At 53.5% G+C, this 20,306-nt stretch overlaps 8 protein-coding genes across 8 annotated transcripts; 2 read left to right on the top strand and 6 right to left on the bottom strand.

Annotated features, from left to right (window-relative positions):
• Window positions 1–595: 595 nt before the first annotated feature.
• DSM5745_05928 (uncharacterized protein) lies at window positions 596–3,187 on the bottom strand (the record flags this gene model as incomplete). The annotated part of the gene is made up of 1 exon (XM_026747944.1): window positions 596–3,187. One exon carries the CDS (start codon window positions 3,185–3,187, stop codon window positions 596–598), a length of 2,592 nt encoding a protein of 863 aa, XP_026603776.1.
• Window positions 3,188–3,510: 323 nt separating this feature from the next.
• On the bottom strand, window positions 3,511–4,376 carry DSM5745_05927 (putative isochorismatase family hydrolase; the record flags this gene model as incomplete). Its single annotated transcript, XM_026747943.1, has 4 exons — window positions 3,511–3,601; window positions 3,648–3,867; window positions 3,921–4,233; window positions 4,287–4,376. The coding sequence occupies 4 exons, from the start codon at window positions 4,374–4,376 to the stop codon at window positions 3,511–3,513; spliced, it is 714 nt and encodes a 237-aa protein (XP_026603775.1).
• A 2,047-nt stretch (window positions 4,377–6,423) lies between these two features.
• DSM5745_05926 (putative bZIP transcription factor) lies at window positions 6,424–7,317 on the bottom strand (the record flags this gene model as incomplete). Its single annotated transcript, XM_026747942.1, has 2 exons — window positions 6,424–6,897; window positions 6,961–7,317. The coding sequence occupies 2 exons, from the start codon at window positions 7,315–7,317 to the stop codon at window positions 6,424–6,426; spliced, it is 831 nt and encodes a 276-aa protein (XP_026603774.1).
• Window positions 7,318–8,236: 919 nt separating this feature from the next.
• DSM5745_05925 (uncharacterized protein) lies at window positions 8,237–10,105 on the bottom strand (the record flags this gene model as incomplete). Its single annotated transcript, XM_026747941.1, has 1 exon — window positions 8,237–10,105. One exon carries the CDS (start codon window positions 10,103–10,105, stop codon window positions 8,237–8,239), a length of 1,869 nt encoding a protein of 622 aa, XP_026603773.1.
• A 1,078-nt stretch (window positions 10,106–11,183) lies between these two features.
• Window positions 11,184–12,527, top strand: DSM5745_05924 (oleate delta-12 desaturase; the record flags this gene model as incomplete). The annotated part of the gene is made up of 3 exons (XM_026747940.1): window positions 11,184–11,228; window positions 11,298–12,090; window positions 12,151–12,527. The coding sequence occupies 3 exons, from the start codon at window positions 11,184–11,186 to the stop codon at window positions 12,525–12,527; spliced, it is 1,215 nt and encodes a 404-aa protein (XP_026603772.1).
• A 297-nt stretch (window positions 12,528–12,824) lies between these two features.
• On the bottom strand, window positions 12,825–14,397 carry DSM5745_05923 (ribosome biosynthesis protein RRB1; the record flags this gene model as incomplete). Its single annotated transcript, XM_026747939.1, has 3 exons — window positions 12,825–12,849; window positions 12,900–14,157; window positions 14,202–14,397. 3 exons carry the CDS (start codon window positions 14,395–14,397, stop codon window positions 12,825–12,827), a joined length of 1,479 nt encoding a protein of 492 aa, XP_026603771.1.
• A 336-nt stretch (window positions 14,398–14,733) lies between these two features.
• DSM5745_05922 (Spg1/Tem1 GTP-binding protein) lies at window positions 14,734–15,822 on the top strand (the record flags this gene model as incomplete). The annotated part of the gene is made up of 4 exons (XM_026747938.1): window positions 14,734–15,214; window positions 15,262–15,554; window positions 15,598–15,672; window positions 15,724–15,822. 4 exons carry the CDS (start codon window positions 14,734–14,736, stop codon window positions 15,820–15,822), a joined length of 948 nt encoding a protein of 315 aa, XP_026603770.1.
• A 1,038-nt stretch (window positions 15,823–16,860) lies between these two features.
• DSM5745_05921 (retropepsin-like aspartic protease) lies at window positions 16,861–19,216 on the bottom strand (the record flags this gene model as incomplete). The annotated part of the gene is made up of 4 exons (XM_026747937.1): window positions 16,861–18,007; window positions 18,055–18,405; window positions 18,454–18,793; window positions 18,847–19,216. The coding sequence occupies 4 exons, from the start codon at window positions 19,214–19,216 to the stop codon at window positions 16,861–16,863; spliced, it is 2,208 nt and encodes a 735-aa protein (XP_026603769.1).
• Window positions 19,217–20,306: the final 1,090 nt, after the last annotated feature.

Genomic DNA, 20,306 nt, shown 5'->3' with positions numbered 1-20,306 from the left:
TCCGGGGAGTCTGCTGCCTCGCCCTTATAGGTTGTTTACGCCTATCCGTGTGTCCAGTGGATTGCGTCGTGGGGAATTACGATACTAGAGCCGCCAACCTTCAAATTCGAGTCAAGTGGACATGTTGGGTGTCGTAAACGGACGACTGGATTAAGAGAAAGCTGTAAGCCGTCCCGTCCACGTTGAGGAGTAGAACCCTAAGAAGGTGGAGCCAGGGGCAAGCGCAAGGCCTCGTGCTGAAAATACCCTAAGCCTGGAGGATGCGGCCGGTTGAACGTACTTGACTCATCAGAGGACTCATGCGCTAGCTATGTACGGAGGCTCTCAGTCTATGGTACAAGTCCAGGTTCCGCGTGAGGGTACACCACCGCGGCAAGGAGCAAGAACAGTCTCCCGTAGTATCAGGTATCTTGAAGAATAATGTTGTCTTATCCTGCTAATCCCATTCGGTTTGCCATGTTCGAGGGGAGGAAGGTAGTAAAGCGGGAAGATGTTGTGCGTAATGCATTGAATCTAGCCAAGAATATTCGCAGGGCACTTTGACAGCCATGTATCCACCAATATCTAGTTATCTACCAAAACTGGTCCCTAAAAACTAACAACCATGTTTTTCAACGTCTCTGGATTCCCCTTCCCCTTCCTCAACCTCAAACACATACCCCAGCCGCTCAAGAGCCCTCTTAACAATATCCCCAACCCCATCCTCAACCATCATCTCGCTAACGACTTCCCCAGCCTTCGCCAACGTCCCACTCTTAACAGTAACAAGTTCATCCCGCCGCAACTTCTTCGTCGCCTCGTCCGTCCCCGCAGCAACCATGAAGATCCAACCCACAAGGAACGGCAGCTGCGTCTCAGCCTCCATGTACTCCGGGCCGAAAGCCCTGCGCAGGAACGGGTCCACGGCAGCGTGCAGTCTTCGGAGCATCTGCCAGCATAGCTGGTGGAGCGTCAGATAGTCGAAATTCATCTCGGGTGCTTCGACCTGGAGGGTATTGCGGAGGGTCGTGAGAAGCTCGGTGGGGGTTAGGCGGCGTGCGGTGTCCCAGCGCTGTCGGGCTGAGGATTTCGAGTTTGACAATTTCGATTCCTTGTTGCCGACGCGGCGGGACATAGTGAGCACGTCTCCGTCTTGATCCTGTTCTTGGCCTTCGAGTTCGATTTCCCAGACGCCGTCGGCGAGGATTTTCTCGAGCTCGGCTGCGCTGAACCCGGTCTTTCGCGATCCCTCGCAGTACCGCTCGAAGAACATACGTGAGATGTTGGCGATGGGTTGGATCCCCTTGGGGCCGCTCCTGGATTCCGGTAGACGGGGGGTGTGCCGTCGATTCCGTCCGTAGGCTGTAGCAGAGACGCCCGTGCTGAGGTTAAAGCGTTTCAAGTAATCTTCTGGGCGGGCTGGGCGGGCCCCAACGAAGATCTCGGGGTGCCAATATAGAATAAGGTCCATGTCGAACCAGGCGCCGGACATGAGCTTTTCCTGCTGGAGGGCATTGTACAAGTGAGCGGAGTACATGATCGAGCCCCATGCGCCTGCGAATGTAATGCCTATTTCCTGCCACATGGACTTGAGGTAGTAGGTGATCATTCCGCATAGGACGGGGTGCCACTTCGTGAGCTTGAACTCGTCTCCCGGTCGCCATATTAGCTTGAGACTTTGCTTCAGGGACATTGTCATATCGGTATGCACCCACATGTCGACGACGTCGAGGATATGCTGCATCACCTTGTCATTTTGCTTTGGCCAATTGTCGATGCGGAGATCCGCGTGAAACGCCATGTTCTTCCTGATCGATGTTCCGACAGTTTCGGCGTGGATAGCGAGTTCACCATGAGGCCGCTGAAAGTCGTCACGGAGGATACGATGGATGTCAAGAAAGACCTGGGCGGCAAAAACAAGCCAGAGGGGGATTTCCTTGGTGTCAAACATCTTCCGTAGCCCGCGTGTAAATTCATCTTCGTAGGATTGCGCTGGTCCGATCCGGTGCAGAGTAACAAACTCCGGAAGTATTTCCATCAAGATCATCTTGTCATGCAAGAAGTTCTCTTTCCCGCTCATCTCGTTCCTATATCTGGTCCTGTCAAGGTGGCCGTAGTATCCCGGTCTGTATTGCGGCACATTCCTTTTCTGCACTACTTCACGGAACGCGCTCAGAATTAACCAGGTCGGGTACATCAGCGTCTGCGCATCTTCATAGACCCGGAAATTCATATCGTCGCCAGGCTGCTCTCGAAAATTGGCGTCTTCTTCTTTAAGTATGCAAGATGCCACGAACATTCTCTTAAGCATTCCTTCCGATCCTCCAATTTTAACAAACAGATGCTGAATTTCTTCTTCCATGCGTTGCGCTATATCAAAAGCCGAGTTCGTCATGAGGGAAACAGACACCAGGTCAAACTCGGCGCAGCCGTAACTCGCCCAGGTTGTCATAAGGAGCCGTCGCAGCTCACGGTAATCCTTTAGAAGAAGGCTGAAAGCGACCAATGCCTCGCCAGCATCATGTCTCAGCTCAGCTTCGTAATCAACATCTGGCGTATCGTCCTTGAAGGTGGAGATGGTCACATCCGGAGCACGCAAGAACGCCTCAGATGGTTCCTGTACGTCGAGGCCATCGAACCTATTGGCGAGATTGTCGACTCTCCCGCCTACCGAGTCGTCATCTGCGCGTCGAGTCAAGGGATCATTGACTTGGGTGCTCGGCATCAAAGGCCGAAGAGCCTGCTGAACGTGCTCGAGAATGCCAATGAAGTAGTTATGCCGTTCGTCGGACTCTTGATCCTGGACCCCCAGGCCTAGACCATCTGAGAATCGTAGTCCATGACGCCGTCTGACAGCGATAGCTCTATTCAGGACAGCAGCGAAGCCTTCAGGAACACGGATCCGAGGACTGGTAGAGGCAGCGATGTAGTCGGCCAGGCTAACGAAGTCCTTCACGGCGAGGGTATGCTTGGCTACGACGGGATTGGCAGATGACTCTGGTTTCGCACCGGTCTCTTTGGCGAGCTTTCGCGCTTTTCCCTTGAGCCGTTTAGACTGTGGGGCGGCGGGCGTAGCAGGCGTCGTGGCTCCTCTCAGCGTCTCCACGGGAAAGCCACACTTCTTCGCGGTAGCGACCAGCCATGTGGCAACGGCGTCAGTGTCGGCTTTGTACTGTGTATAGCTGCTGGTGAAAAACTCTAGTCCCATTGCGGTGCTGCTGCTGGGAGAAAAGGAAGGTTGGGAGAAAGAAAGTTGCGTTGGAAAAGAGATTGGAAGTGGAACCAGGCGACTGCCAAGCCCCAGCCCAAAAGGTTCTGTTTGATCAATCACAAAAAGCAAAAGTCTTCATTTTCCAACTATCACGCAGAATCATCAGACTCTATGCCATCTATGCTTCCCTATCCATCTTTTCCTCCTCAACTTCAGGACCATGGGATCCCCATCCCGCTGCATCCTGTCCCCACCACAACCCATCCACCGACGCTTCAACTACCTTTCAACCACCGCCAAATGCACCGTGATGCTCACACTTAGATAAGCACCTTCTCAACATCGGCAAGAGTGCCGTTGACAATAGCGGCAGCGTGGTGGCGAGCGACGAGACCGTAAGCGAACTGGTACCTATCCGGAGTCAGCAATATCCACAATACCCTCTGAGCAAACTCACTGGTCAAGGAAGGGCAGCAGCTGGGCAAGACCAGGGGTGTTCCTCCAGTCGCGCATGAGGTCGCAAACAATGGCAAAGAAGCCCATGAGGGTGACGCCAGCCTTCTCCATGCGCCTGTTGGCATCCTCCGCGAGACGGACGTCGAAGGTTCCGCTGGCTTCGGTGTTGGCGTACACCTCGTAGCCCTCGTCGACAAGTGAGAGGGCCAGGAAGGCGGTGCCTGGTCGTTCACAGTTAGCGGAGCCTCGGAACAAGGAGTTGTGCGAGACGTACAAACTTCGGTCACGATTCCACCAACAATCAGCTGCTTCTTGCCCGTGGCCTTGACAGCGTTGCGGAACTCCTCGTTGTCCCAGGCGTTAACTTCGCCCTGGCGGCGGACGACCGTGACGTTCGGGTACATGTCAAGGATCTCCTTGAGCATCTGGCCGTTGGGGCCTTCGTCGGAGGAGGTGGTCAGCACGACGGGGATGTCGAAGGCCTTGCCGATGGCGGCGTGGGCGAGCATGTTGTTGCGGAAGTCGTTGGTGCTGTAGTCGCGGACGACGGTAGCAAGACCGACCTGGTGGTCGATGACCAGAAGGGCCTGTTCACGTTAATCCCTGCGCCATGATCGTCATCGTCAAGTGCACGACTTACAGCATTGTCCTTGTCAATCCGGTTCCAGGCGTTGACGGTGGCAGAGGCGGCCAGGACGAGGCCGGCCTGAAGAGCTTGGATGAAACGCATCTTGCTGTTGACTTTTCTTGATTGACTGGAATCGAGGCGAGAGGAGCTGGAAAGACAACCGAGGGCTTGAGACTGCTTTGCTTTGCTGCTGCTGCTGTTCTCTTCAACGCCGTCCTCGTCCCCCTATTTATACCCATCCCTTCTACCCCCTTCTCCCCTTCATCGCCTCGCCAACGGCCGTCGCGACCCCAACTCACGATTTCCAATCCTCAGGTCATCACCACAAATCTCCGGACGAACCGCCTGGCACCTTCAACGAACGTATCTATCTGCATTATGTTCCCTGACAAACAGATGCATAAGCCACAGTATATTGTCTGGCCAGTCAGAGGGCAGACAACCCTGCACCATCAAGCCGCGTGCGTTTTAAGCTGACTTAGCGCCTTGGTCGGCTAGGGTCTGGGCTTGGCGAGGCGGAGAAGGGGCGTTCGCTTGTGCGTGAGAAGGATCGGAGATGAGATTGGATCGTGGAGGTGGAGGAGCCTCGAGGGCTTTTTCTCGACTATCAGGCACAGAAGCCTCGACTTGACGGCCAGCGTTGTCATATTTTGACAGTATATCTTCCACTCCGACGCTGTAGGAGCTGTCATACACGTAGCCAGCCCACTTAGGGCAACCCGCCGCCCAACCAGGTCCAGACCGCAGAATTCTATCCCGGAAAACAATTCCAGAATCCATGTAGGTAGGTATGGGAAACCAAGCCTCTCACAGTACTTCTACTACTCCCACCGGCCCGGGTCTAGCATGATACCAATCTTACCCAACGGGAAGTCTCCAAGCCGTGAGGTCTGAATAAGAACTCAGTCAGCACCCAAAACCTGTCAAGTCGGTGACAGGCGGATCGAGCCGCCAGGCCCAATCCAATCTTCTTACTCCGTATCAACCCCGTATCTTAACAGCTCCCATCGGCCAGAGTCCGAGACCCCCGACTGACAATAAAATACAGTTGTACGGAGTACTACGGTAGTAACCACCAACGGTCCAAAGCCCACCGAGTCCGCACAGCGCAGTCGCAGTCGCAGTCGCAGTCGCAGTCCGAGCTCGGCGGCTGACAGATTGATAAGTCTTAGTCTTCGTCTGCAACGCCTAGGCCAGGGCTAAATTTCCACCACGGCAATTTGACTGGCGGCCGACCGGGCGCGACGGGCGGGGACGCAAAAGTGCGCTATTTGTGGAAAATAGTTCCCTCTCCGTATGTGCAGGGTTTCGTTGGACAGAAACGCCTGCAGTTGCTGCATCGTTGCCAGGTGCCCGGCTTGATAGGCGTTTGTTTTACTTGTAAGCTCTGCAGCTAGATTAGCCCGACCCTGGATTTTGGGGGCGGAGGGATCTGGCCTATAGCACCCGTCAAGTATCCTTCCTTTGCAGGCTAGCGTAGGCAGCCTCATTGCTATTTGCAAAGCACCTTCTTGTTTGGACGCACGGTCGTTTCTGCTTCTGGCCCTGGTCCTGGTCTTTTGGCTTTGGCTTTGGCTTTTAGCCTGATGGCCATGTGTCGGGCATGGGTTGGGATCCTGGATCGTGTTCGCTGCGTCCCTGATCCTGCAGCTGTGCGGTGCAGAGCAGAGATCCTGGTGGTTTCGGGCAATGGGGTCATGTGGTAGGTAGCGAGCATGTGAAGAGAGAAAAGTTACGCTGGCTGGGGTTGGGTTGGGATTGTCAAGTTGAGGCTGGAATGGTGTGGACCGGTGCAACGGTGAGGCGAGACTGAGAGGAGAGGAGATGTTATCTGATCGTGCGTGGGTCGCGTAGGAACTGAGAAATTGGGTCGGGCTGGGGTCGCGGCCTGCATCGGGATGGGGCCGTTCTTAAGCGGTAGGGGCAGATGGACAGAAATGCCTCAAGATTGAGGTTGAGGTACGATTGTAGAGCAAAGATAGAGAGATGGACGTGGAGATTCGTATATTCTATCATCCAAACCAAGAAAAACCAAAACCAAATAACAGAGAAGAGAGTCTAGTGTTGAACACCCCAACCCAAAAGCAACGCACGCTCAAAATCCTAATCCCAGCAGTATACCAACCCAATTAATCAAGCAATCAACATCTCAAGCCCGTCGCCCCTTCTTACTATCCCGCCCCTCATCCCCAGTATCACACCGATACCTCTCGGGGCCCTGTCCCTGCCCCTCCCCAAACAGCCCAAGCAGCGTCTGCATAACAATACAACTGCGCTCATACTCCATCCCCTTGCGCCAACACCCCGGCGAACACGAGCTCTCCACGCGCCTCATCAACTCATCCGTATCGGAATTGAGACTGCCATCGCGCCGCACAATATCCGCCATCACGCCGAGGATCTTCTCGCGCCACTTGCGCAGACTCTCGACCTCTTTCTCCAATCGCCGCTTATCGCTCTCAATTGTATCATTCCGCGATCGCATCGACTCTAACGATTTCGCCATGGCGTCGTGCTTCGCTTGTAACTCGTCCAGCCGCGACAGGAGCTCCGTCTTCTGCGCCTCCTTGCGCTCGCGGAACCGTCGCTGTGCCTGCCTATTCTGAGAGCGCCGGAGCGTTGTCTACACATACTATCAGCATCCTATCCCTTACAATCAAGTAGATTATTTGAGGGTGGTAGCTACCTTCTGCACCGTCTCACCCTCCCCAAACTCGGCATCATGAAACGCAGACGTAGACTGGCGATCACTCACGCTCACCGCAAGATGCGACATATGCGGCGAGGATTCCGTGGATGTAGACGGGAACGAAAAGACGTCGTCGGTGGTAGGCGTGTGAATTGGCGGCGACAGCGTGGAGAGGAATTGGAGGTTCTGTTCGGCGAAGTGTGGCGAGGACCAGTGCATCCCGTTTGGGTGTGCGAGCCGGGACTCTTCTCCGAGGTCGAGCGCGGGGTGCGATTTGGGGTGGTGTGCTGGCATTGCGTAGGCGTCGACGCCGCCCATGTAGTAGGAGGGTGTTTTGGGGGTGTTGTGGTACATTTTCTTTTATCTTATCCTCGAGACGAGAGCAGTGCAATGCAATTGAGAAAGGGGGAAGTTGATGAGACTGGGACTGAGACAATGTATCGCGGGCGCGGAGCGGCTCCATTTAACCAAGTGCGCGAAATGACGCTTTGCCTCGTCAAGCACGCTGCATCTGCGACTGGATTGCATTTTCATTTTCATTTTCATCGCTTCCGTTAAGCTTCTCCTGCGCGCGACACATGGTTCTGCGCTGCTAGTCCTGAATTGGGACGATGTTGGCAGGCTCTTATTGCTCCGGGACGCTAATCCTTGTGATAACGGGCAACGTGGTTTTCAGCCTTCGTTTGACAGGGATAGCGGTTCTTACGGAGTACGGAGTGGGCAGTTCGATAGATACGTCGGACGGGCTCCGTGCTACATTCTAGGATAATAGGATTGTGTACTATGCTCTAATCTAGTGTAGGGATGCAGGGTTCTCGCTTGGGATGAACACACCAAGGGAGTCTGACAGGATCTCTATTCTCTAGTGCCCAGGGATGCGATCTACAGGCGCTGAGGATTTGTGGAACGGGATCGGGCTGCTGCCGAGTCATGCTGGAGTATTCTTTAGACTCTTTAGTCCTTAATGAGGGCGCTATGTATACTGCTAAGAATAAGCTGCCATGTGGTCTCGCTGCATCGTCCAATCACATCGCCACATCATATTGCCAAATTCGGTTTAACTCTGAGGCTAGGCCCCATTCGTGCTAGGGCCATCTGTATCGTCAACATCAGAGCGTCTCCATCTACGCCCGTCTCCCCCGACTGCCCCCTTCTGTTTGGCACTTGTCCTTCAACTCGACCCGATCCCGTCCCATCGGACCCGACTGACACTGGCCCCCAGATCCGGGACCCAAAGTACGCCACTATCCAGCAGCCTGCAGCATAAGTCCACCTATAACGGGACGACTCGTTTGAAATTTCCTATCACGGTAGGCTGCACGGCCGCATCCACCCAGGCAAACGATGAAAGGAGCGCCACAAGCTTGTCGAGATTGTCCGCCCCTGCATCCTGAGACAGACGGGCCATGTATGAGACTAGCGGGCTTGGAGGATTCTCATCCTGCATGCTCATTGCTACAGCCACGCACCAGAGGATCAAAGGTTGCGAGACATCCTGCGCCTTCAGAAGGTCGAAGCGAGGGTATAATGCTTCGAGGAGTGCTTGTCTAAGGCGTTGAGAGCGGGGAATGGGGAAAGTGACGTGCACTGCATACAGAATCGCGCTCAGGCGAACGGTCAGGTAGATCTCCCGCAGCAGATCAGCTTCAGGCTCAGCCGCTGTCTGTCCCTTACACTCGATGATCGCTTCGATGGGGTCATTTTCATCTGGCAGCGAGAGCAGGCGGTGGTGGATTAGGTTCCGGCTATCGCCTAGCAAATCCAACACCGCCGGACTACATGTCTCTCCTGACTCCGAGTAGTGCTGCAGGACACTGGAGTACTGTCCGAGATGGATAAAAACAGAAGCAATCTCCTGTTTCACAGGCGGCCAAAGATAGAAGAGATCGTGGAACCCGGTCCCGGCCGTGTCTTGAACCAGACCTTTGAACAGCAAGCTCGGCGGCTGCAGATCCAACGGCTTCCCCTCGACGTCAACGATCGGGTAAACGGGTTTATTTAAAGTTTGTACGGCGCTCATCAGATCAGACAAGCAGAGCAGCCAAGCCAGGGCATACATCTGCAGGCTCTGGATCCCCCCATAGCGCGCCACAATGTCCTGCACAACCTTCCAATGCAGTGGGTGGTACTCCCGGGATCCGTAAAAGTCCAACGCATGTAGGTTCGTGAAGCCTGGCTTGAACGGGCTGGGATCCCGGTCGATTTTCGTCATCTGCCTGTCGTTAACCGCCAGGTAGAGGATGCACTTGACCATCGCATCGGGTGATCTGCCATCTGCCATTTTCCCGACCTCCTTCCGCAGCGCGCGCAGAGCAAGAGTCTTCAGCTCGAGCTGCTCCTTTGACTCCAACAGCGGCTCCGCAGCCCCATACGTAACGCGCACTATATCCCGGTGAAACGACGCACTCCAGAGGATAGTATACTTGATAAGCTCATTCGGGTCATTCCACGCAAACACCCACGCTTTGTAGCAATTAACCGCATAGTCGCCGGCCCGGAAATGCGGCCAGAGCGCCGTGGTCATGTAGTCCAGCAGCTCGTGCACCTTGTGCCGGGATGCCGTGGCATCTACCGGGACAAGCGGGTCCTTGCGTCCTGCAACCAGGGCCTGGGGACTGGGGAGCACGGGCACCGCTTGGTCATTGCTGACTCTGACAGCCGCAGGAGCCGCGACAACGGTCCCTCCACAAGCCGGACAGCGATCCGGGAGGCGTTGCGCCTGCAGGGCACCACCACTCTGGGTACGCTGCAGACTCTCCTTCGGGCGAAGTGCCGGTAAGCGGGAGTTTGCGCCTGCAGCAGGTGCCGTCACTGTCGTCTGACTCGCCCCCGGCGAATCAAGCTCAGACCCAGCGCTCCGTCCGAGCTCCACGATCGAGCCACATCTGCATATAGGTAGGGCTGATCCTGTCCCTGACCCTGACCGTGGACCCTTATCCTGATTCTTCAACATCGAGTCCAACCTCGTCGCTGCATCCTCCCTCCTCTTCGCCTTCTTATCCGCCAAAATCCTCCTTAGCAGCGTCGACCGCACCCCCGGATTGCCCGCCTGCTCGTTCAGCGTGGGTCCGCCGACGAACATGAACTGGCCTGGGGGCCGGCCGGCGGCGCCGCCGCTGCTCGCTTTCGGTTTCGGTGGCATTTAGGCTGCGGTTCGCGCGGCGGGGACGGTGACATGCTCTTGTCGTACCGTATACTCTCGGGTTCGGCTAGCTCTTCTGCAGGAATCGTGTGACACTGACGTCTCGAACGGGTGGGTGGGCTGATCTCGAAGCTCCGGCGATGGATGGCCTCGGGCTGGATCGGCAGGGACGAGGGGGTCGGGTGACTTTGCTAGCTCTCGTAAAGGCAAATGAGATGGCTTATCGAGGCGCTAGGTTGGTTGGAGCTAGCGTTGTTGTCGTTGGTCATGGTGCATGAACTATATGTGCATAGGGCTTTTGCTTATGTAATTATGCGGCATAGTACCTGCCAGAGACTCCAGCTCACGCCGCCACATGCAAAGTTTCTACTCCACACTACCAGTCTAACAGTCTACTGTAACTCTGCACGCTGTAAATAGACATGTTGTCTCTAAGGCTAACTCTAAGACACCTTCCTCGACCTGCAAACTGCCCACCTCCTTTCCTCACCCACGGAATTGCAATCCCCCTGAACCAACCCGCGGAACAAAACCTCCTCTCGCGTGGCTCGCGCACGCCTGCGCCTCACCTCGCCTCAGGAACAAAAATAGCCGAATCAAAGGGGTTGAAACTTTAACGTATTCCCCACCCGCTGATCCAAACGGCTCAAGTCTACCGTACTCCGTAAGTGTCAACGGCGCTACGAAAAATTCAATTCGCGACTCCTTTCGTCTGGAACAGTGGGAACCTATCAAACTCTGCGTATAGGCCATCCTGTACCCACCACTGAGCCCCTTCTCACAAAAGAGGAAAGAGCATGGCGCTAGCTAGGATGATCTGAGTTAGAGGACGGGGGCATGGGGGAGCTTAGGGCTTTTTTTTGTTTGGGAGGACGGTAGCGGGATGGCGTTGGGACTTGGGAAATGGTTGAGCACGGGGGTTTGGGTTTGGGACGGGGGAGCTCCGTTTGGATGTGAAATTTCTGATCGCGTTTTTTTTTCTTGGGGTTTAATTTATATAGGAGTTCGTTCATCTGCGATATTATTCGAGGCTGTATTTGCGATTGTTTGGTGGTTGTTCTATACTCATCCATCCATTATGGCCGCAACGACAACCACCTCGACCCTGGCAGGGATTGAAAAGGTACCTTACTTACTGCAGCTTATCCTACATGCTGCATGCAGCTCAGCTAGACTAACAAAGACCTGCTAGAAAAAAGAAGAAATCACCCTGCAGACCATCAAAAACGCCATCCCCAAGCACTGCTTCGAGCGCTCCCTCCTCACCTCCTCCCTCTACCTGGTCCGCGACCTCATCTACGCCAGCACCCTCTTCTACCTCGGCCTGCAGATCGACTCGTTCCTCTCGTCAACGCCCCTCCGCATAATAGCCTGGCTCGCCTACGGCTTCCTGCAAGGCTGCGTCGGCACCGGCATCTGGATCCTCGCGCACGAATGCGGCCACGGCTCGTTCTCGCCGTACCAGACATGGAACGACGTCGTCGGCTGGGCCTGCCACTCGCTCCTGATGGTCCCCTACTTCAGCTGGAAGATCACGCACGCGCGTCACCACCGGTACACGAACAACACGGACCGGGACACCGCGTTCGTGCCCTGGATGGAAAACGAGTATGAGCACCGCCCGCGCTATCTCCCCGCCTGGATCGAGGTCTTCGAGGACACGCCCATCTACAACCTCGTCAGTCTGCTCGCGCACCAGCTCGCGGGCTGGCAGACGTATCTCTGCTTCTACGTTAGTGCCGGCGCGAAGAGTAAGCCCGTGCCGCAGGGGAAGCAGAGCGGGTGGTTTGGCGGCCAGCAGAGCGCGAGCCACTTTGACCCGGGCAGCTCGCTGTGGACGGAGAACCAGCGGCACCTGATTGCGATTTCGGATTTGGGGCTGCTGATTGTTGCGGCGGCGAACTGGTATCTTGCGCAGAAGGTTGGCGTGCTGAAGATGGTGCTGCTTTATGTTGTGCCGTATTTCTGGGTGCATCACTGGCTTGGTAAGACACCTTTACTCGATCTTGTCTTTTGGATGACGGCTGCTAATCTTTGTCGCGCAGTCGCAATCACCTACCTCCACCACACGCACCCCTCAATCCCGCACTACACCGATTCCACCTGGACGTTCACCAAGGGCGCGCTGTCGACTGTTGACCGCGACTTCGGGTTCATTGGGCGCCACTTCTTCCACCACATTATCGACCACCACGTTGTTCACCATCTGTTCAGCCGGATTCCGTTCTACCATGCCGAGGAGGCGACGGATGCTATCATCCCTGTTCTCGGCGATATGTATCACCGCGAGGAGACGGGCTTTATGCGGAGCTTGTTTGAGACGTACAAGAACTGCCAGTTTGTTGGTGTTGAGAAAGAGGTTGGCAAAGAGGGCGTTTTGCATTGGGTTTTTGAGGACAAGAAGGGTGAGAAGGCTCAGTAAGGCCTTCACAACTATTTTGGATGGTTGAGCGCCAGAGTTGGTAGGAGAGCACGTGTTGATTCGGACTGGTCGGTTGGTTGTTTGTTTGGTTTGTATAGACGGCTTGGCTAGACTTGACTGGGTTAGATAGTGGAAGATAGATCATCATAATGATACCCTCATCGTGAAGCAAAAAAAGGGTAGTTCAAAGGTTTATTCATATCATTCATTCCTAAATTGCAAAGTCTATGTATGGCGGCGACAATGGTATGATGCAGGCAATATAAACAAGAAATATCATTAATCGAATCGTTACTTTTAGACACTGATCGTCTTGAAGACACTGCAGGGAGAATTAGCAACAGCAAGTATAGTGATAGAGTGAGGACGTACCCGAAACCGCTGCTACCAGTCGCCATAAGCGTACCGGGCATTTGAGCCTGCCAGTGCAGCTCCTTGACTGACTCCATGTAGTGAACGAACAGCAACTGCGGCGGAACGTCATTGAGTCCAGCCTCGCGGCTCTCTTCCTCGTCCAGCTCGACGGCAAGATCCCAGAGGGTGACGGTGTTATCGGCTGATCCGACAGCAACGACACTGTCGTCCGTCGGGTGCCATTCAATACTTGTAATGGGCTCCTTGTGGAAGTCGAATGAAGCGACAGGTGACGCGGTGATCGGGGCGGAGGAGGACGGGCTAGGCTTCCAATGTCGCAGATCCCAGACGGCCCATTGACCATCATCGGCACCGGTAGCGAGAAGATGGGAAGTCTGCTTCGACCAGGTCATGACGTTGACATCGGTGTTGGAGATCTTGACGTTGACGGCAGGCGTGCGCGATTTCGAACGGACGTCCCAGACCTTGACGGTTCCATCGCTGCTCGCAGAAGCAAAGACGTTCTTCTCGTTGGGTGACCATTGCAGCTCTTCAATCGAGGAGGTGTGGCCGTGGAATGCGCGGGTGTCGGTTACCCAACCGCCGCCTTCAGTGCGAGTTGTAACGTAAATCAAACCGTCGTTGTCACCAGTAAGGAGCTTTCCAAGCGGCTGGAGGGGAGACCAGTCGAGGGCGTATCCTTCGGACTTGTGCATGCGGAGAGTAGACAGGGGCTTGGAGGCGGAGGGAGGAAGCATGGTACCGGGTACGTCGAAACTAGTAAGGTGCGGAGTGACGTCGTGGATGACAACCTGCGAGTTCTCCAGCATGGTCGCGGTGATGGTTTGCGGTGGCTTGGTGAAGTCGGATTGCGGAGTTTGATGGGCGCGGATACGGTTGGCCGTAGACCCGAGAGGAATGCTCTTGTGCTCGAGAATGGCCTCGCCCCCTTCGTCGTCGTCCGAGTCGCTCTCTGAGTCTGTCTCATTCTCTCTCTCCATCTTGCTCAGTCCGCTCAGCTTCAGAACCATCAGCTCATTCTCCTTCGCCCGACGGCCCTCTGCCTGTGTTCCAGTCACCGCATATACCGTCGCGGGATAGGTCTTCCGGTTGTCGCCCAGGGTATCGCGGACAATGTCAAAGGACAAGCACGGCCACGGCGTGCTGAGAGTGTGGAGCATATCGTATGTAGAGGGATCAGGGGAGAGGACCTCACCAGGCGCGAGTTTCGTGCGACCGGGGATGAACGTTTGTTGATCTACTTCCATGGCGTCGGCTTCAACCGTTAGCAACATCCACGGTAGTCTGACAGTGACATACCCTTTTCCTCTTCCTCGCGCTCGGCATCCGGTCGTCCGTCAACACCAGCCTCCAGAATCTCGTCCTCGCTCTCGAACTCGTCCTCATACTCGTCCTCAAACTCGCCCATCTCGTCGGGAGGGGCATCGGCGAGCGGGCGCTCGCCGGCCTTGAGGGCGGCGGCGTCGTCGGAGGCGTCAGCGGCTCTTTTCGACATTTTGAAGTAGGTCCGTAAGGATGAGCTGCAACGAGCCAGTCGTGCGGCAGAGACAGAGATGACAAGACTGAAATCGTTGACTCCGGAGTAGGGTTCAGGAACTTTTTTTTCGTTGACGGTCGGAGGCCCGCACTAAACCTATCGCGGACTAGCGGCGATCAGTTGAGCTGGAGCTGCGGCTGGCTGTGTTGATGTTGACCTCAGGCCTCCCTCCCCTCCCTTCGTCCAACTCCAGTCCCTCCTGCTACTGCTATTGTTTGCTTTGATCATTTATCTACTCTCACTCTCCTTACTTCTCTCTTTCGCGAGCTGTGCTCTATCCTCCCTCGCTCCGCCATGGACCCCGCCCAAACCCCGGTCGCAGAAGCGCCTGCGCCCGAAGTCGAACCACAACACCAGGACCAGCTCCCGGAAACCCAACAAGAGACTCAAGAGCCTCACGCCGAGCTAGATCAACTCGATCACACATCGCAAGATATCTCACAAACTTCGGAGACCGAGACTCCAACCATCATCCCAAGCGCCGCTTCAGAAGAACCTACCCTCCCCTCCTCCAGCTTCCACAACGGCTACAGCAGCGACTCGCGAGCACACTATGAATATCATACTCCGGCCCAAGACCCTCTAACTCAACTTCCGACGTCCTCGAGACCGAGCTCCGGGTTATCAGTCACCCAGAAACAACAACCGACGCAGTCAACAAAGAACAGCGTGGTGATCAAGGTCGGCATGGTGGGAGATGCACAAATCGGAAAAACGAGTTTGATGGTAAAATATGTTGAAGGGAGCTGGGACGAGGATTACATTCAAACGCTGGGTATGTTTGCTATTTCTTTCGTCGTGGGCGGCTGCTGATGGCTCCAGGCGTGAACTTCATGGAAAAAACGATTTCGATCCGGAATACGGAGATCACTTTCTCGATTTGGGATTTGGGTGGTCAGCGCGAGTTCGTCAACATGCTTCCGCTTGTCTGTAACGATGCTGTCGCTATCCTTTTCATGTTCGACCTTACCCGCAAGAGTACTCTAAACTCGATCAAGGAGTGGTACCGACAAGGCCGTGGCTTCAACAAGACGGCGATTCCGTTCCTCGTTGGTACCAAGTACGACCACTTTGTTAACTTTCCTCGGGAAGACCAAGAGGAGATCTCAATTCAGGTAAGCAAGTCGTGTCCGTACTCGAACCCGTCTAATTCCGCAGGCCAAACGCTTTGCCAAGGCAATGAAAGCCAGCTTGATCTTCAGCAGTACTAGCCACAGCATCAATGTGCAGAAGGTATGACCAAGTTCATCATGATCCAGAAAACGGTCTTCTAAGTCACCGCAGATCTTCAAAATCGTCCTCGCCAAGGCTTTTGATCTAAAATGCACAATCCCCGAGATTGAAAATATCGGCGAGCCTCTACTGCTTTATAAGAACGTCTAGCCCCGCGCTCGCGGGCTTATGTTTACGTCCGTGCGTCTGGACGAATGATGTTGACGACCAAACGTTACACCTGACTACATTGAGTTTGGCCTATATCAAGTCCTGGACCTGCGCCACGATCCTGTCTCTCTTTCCTTTCCTCTCCTTCCATCAGCATTGGGATGCGCCTGGGCCTTTCATTCTCTCATATTTTCTTTTCCTTGTCTTAAATTCCCCACTTGTCTCCTTCCTTCTCCCTGTATCTTCTTTATTGTAGGCGTACGCCCGTCTGGTCTTTGTACTTTTCTTGCCAGTCTTGCCTCAGATTGCTATGTCGGAGTATGTTATGCGGAAAGACATTCATGGTTGTCGTTGTTCCAGCTGAATCAAGATTGTCTGATCGGTCCTGCTGCATCCCTGTTAAAAAACGTGACCTTTGGTCTTGCGTGCACAACATACTACGTAACTTCACAAGGCGTGCTTTGTGCAGACCTGAGGCCGTGGAGGCGTGTAGCTGGTACTGGGGGCCGTGAACCAGGTCCCGGGGCGCGCCCAAGCCCTCCGCTCTTGCAAGATCCCGATCCTCGACAAAACACTCCTGTTTTCCGAGCAACAAAGTTCTGAAGGGCATCCTGACAATCGGCCTTAGTACCGAGCTAATGGCCGCCTTCGGGATCGGATGAATGCCGTTGAAGGTGGTTTTGACTTGGCTGTGGCAGTAGGTTGCGCAAGGTCGCCAAAAATATATATTGGGCATCTGCACACCACGCTCTCAGTACCCTACCCGGCTGGGGGGCTCCAATCTCTGAATTCAGACCAGGAATTTAGGTTGCTGATAATATATTTAGGCGATCAAGGTTGGACAGAGGCTGCCTTGTCTTGAACGACTTATCGCTTAGCCGAGATTGGCGCTCAGGACCTCACCCTGAAAGCATAGGGGATACCGTGGACGGCCAATCCTGGTGCCACATCGGTCTGATAGCCTAGCTCCTATCCTCCGCTCAAAGTCTGTTGAACGCACCGTCGCTCTGCATAAGATTAACTAAGAGGTAGGCGTGATCAGGAACGGGAATTGATATCCGTAGTCTCTCGTTGTTTCTTTTGTAAGTAGCCGTCCAGGTCCTCTCTCAACCGAAGTAGTTGACACTTCTTGATAGTATCCATACCCAACAGGACATCAAAATGCATATCAACAATGTGGAAATCTGAAGAATATGTCCTGTATCCATCTTCAAGGTGCCATTGTACGTCTTTCACGACGCCCATTATTGGGGTTTGGGCACCACCAATGCCTCTAACGGACGACACATCATCAAGGGCTTCTAATGAGTATCCAAAATTGGTACGAAGTTTCTTCCACCCATCGACACTCATCAGATTGATGTGTAGGAGTTGACTGTCAAAGCTGAAACACATGTTAGCCTTGCAGTTGCCTTCGCGAGACTTAACCACCACCTCTAAGCCAGAGGAAGCGAATAATGGGGTGCTCTGAGGTAACTTGTTTGGATCTCCAGTCTTGGCAACAGAGGTAGAAGTAGTCTCTGCAAGGCTGGCGTGTTTGCTATTTTCGGTCGGCGTATTTGTCGGGCTTGTTGGGCGCTTAGCAAATCCAGACAACTTCCGGAGGCGAGATCTCAGCCTTTGGGCGAGAGGGGGGTTTTTCGGCTTCGATGTCGGGTTGCTCGGCGAACTATGCTCCACACTCGGTTGCAAGTTCTCTTCAGCCGTCTCGGGTGATTCGTCTGGGGTGGACGGCGAAAGATTTCCCTCTGTATGTTCCGATATATCTGTTAGTGAGCCGGGCTCAGTGCTATTGACCAGAGGAAGACAAGCAAGGGATATCTCCTCCAAATGCTCGCCGAGACGAGTAGTATAAGCTTTCGGTGAGGCCCAGTCGGTCCTCAAGCATAGTGGGCATGCGTGACCTGCGAAGTTTGCCACGGGCACCTTCTCCGCGGCCTGCTGAGCTATTTTGTCCCGTTCCTCGTCGCTTCGACCGGTCTCGTTATGCACCTGAAGAAAATGGTGCATGAATTCGTCTCGGCCAAAGGCTATATCACAGGAGAAGCAGCGCCATTGCAGCTGCGAGAAGTGTTCGTCAATCTCATGCTTCGCCCAGAGGCTTCGTGTTGGAAACATTTTGAGAGCGTGTTTACAAACCGAGTGAGTGCATATGTATGACTGCAGGTCGGAAAATACGTGCATCCTAAACCATCAGTTTCTGCAGCTCGAAAGGACCAGGAAATAACCGACTTCCATTGTACACGGCTCTGCATGGATATTGTCTTTTTGCAAAAGCAACATTGAAAGTAACGGCCCTGTTCACCCTCTGCCGGAAGGGGCGGAACACGGGGTCGCCCCAGAGAGTCTTCTCCAACGCGTGAGGCAAACGAAGAATGGCTGGCAACCGAGGAAGATCCAAGACCGGAATCGTGGAAGACCGAGATTGGCACAAAGCGTGTACGAGTATCATGCGAAAAGGCGGACAGGGTCTGATTCTCTTCACTCAACACTGCATCTTCCGCCAATTGAATCAGACGGACTGATCTATCCCAATTAGCTTGTGATAGTCGCTCCACCAATTCGAGGTTTGCGTCTTTGAACCTATCATCCATTCTTAGTTTCGCGTTATAAATGCGACAAACGACAGACCTATCCAGTATGATCCTGGCGAAGGGACGGGCTTCCTCGGACACTGAAAGCTCAATGCGCTCCGGAACAGCACTTTCATCCAAAAGCTCACGTATATTGTTGGTCTGATGCTCAACTGCTATGGCTAGATCCATTAGGCAGTTGATATACGTTTCCAATCTCTCGTATAGGTTTATGTCGGATTCTGAAAATGAAGCTTCCTCAGATAGCGAACTCCCATCTGACGAAGAACCAGAGCCGTCCATATTCATGAGCTCCTCTATGGCCTGGCCATGGATGAATTGAAGATCTCTGAGACTGCTGACCGCTTGCGTTTCGATGGCTGGGATTCCGCGAGCAACTTGAAAGAGACAAATCAGCGAATTGCACATATGGTGAGACGCAATGGCTTACTTTGGATGATGGCACCGCAAATACTCCTTAGAGTGTCCAACACGTTTTCTCTCAGGTAGCTTGTGTACTGCAGTATCTCGTCTAGCCTTCCAGGAACGAAGTTTTCTTTCCACAAACAAAGCCTTACTACGGCATCTCTCGTTGCATTCAGGGCTGGCCCATGCAAATGATTTCGAAATACCGATATCCATAGCTCGCTGACATATAGCGAGAGCCTGCGGTATAGAACCTCGACGGGGCCAGCATCGGGGCCTAGGAAGTCCTGGTTTGTGGTTTGTGGGCCCGATGCGATCCAGGTGTCAATAGGCAATCCGAACGGGATGCCAGCATCTGCCAAAGTACTTTCAATTTTTCCCAAGGTAGGTGGCATCGTGGAAGGTGCTCCTACCTAGTAGGTGAGCCCAGATGACAAGAGAAGGTCGCAGCATGAGCGGGGTTTGCTTTTCAGCCTCGTGAGGGGTTCGGCCTGCCACCTCACCCTCCCCGATATTGACGTCTCAACCTCGTTTCCACTGCCCTTTCATCGAGTCCGGTCCATAAGGCCAGCTCTGCCTTCTGCTTGGAGTGACTAGGAATCTGGGATTTGCGATGAACAACTTCTTTGTGGCGATCGTCAGCAGAGTACGACCCAGCCACCCAGCTGCTCTAGCCTCGCAGCCAGGCATGCTTCCAAGCCCTTCTTCTCAATATACCATGTGAGAAATATCGCTTTTTGGAACTTAGAATGGCAGCAAAATTGCCCTCCCGCCCAAAGGACAGGACAGAGTTCGAAATCGCCATCATTTGCGCCCTGCCGATCGCGAACGACGCCGTTGAATCCCTCTTCGACCACTTTTGGGACGAAGATGGCGATTGCTATGGGAAGGCCCGAGAAGACATGAATGCATATACAACTGGAGTCATTGGCAACCATAACGTCGTCCTGGCTCACATGCCAGGGATGGGAAAGGGAAATGCGGCTATAGTTGCCACAAGTTTCCGCTTCAGTTTCCGAAACATAAAACTCGCCTTGCTCGTTGGCATCTGCGGAGGGGTTCCTGTCGGAGCGTAGTATACTGCTCGCCCCACTGTAGCCCTTGCCTATTAGCTTAGTTAGCCACACTAAGTATAGCTTTACTATCGTGGCCTAGCTAGATAATAATTTTTAAGCTTTTATTTTTAAGAGGTTATATGCCCTAGATAGCTCCTTTTATTAAAATATTATATTTACTTATATATAATTACTTTTTTTATTACTACCTTTTTTTAAAATTTATTTACTTTAAATATTTATTAAGTTAAAAATATTTTTATATAGCTTTGGGATTTTTAGCTACCTAATAAAAATTTTTTAATTACTTATTTTATATAACTCCTACGCCACCCTTATATATTAAGGCTATGTAAAAATTTATTTATAATATAGCTAATATTATTATTATTACTTTTAACTTTTATAAAGTTATTATATAACTTAATAA

This window comes from Aspergillus mulundensis (assembly GCF_003369625.1).
Source record: "Aspergillus mulundensis strain DSM 5745 chromosome Unknown scaffold_5, whole genome shotgun sequence".
Lineage (NCBI taxonomy): Eukaryota > Fungi > Ascomycota > Eurotiomycetes > Eurotiales > Aspergillaceae > Aspergillus > Aspergillus mulundensis.
The sequence above is the reverse complement of the archived record's forward strand: the minus strand, read 5'-3'. Positions and strand labels throughout refer to the sequence as shown.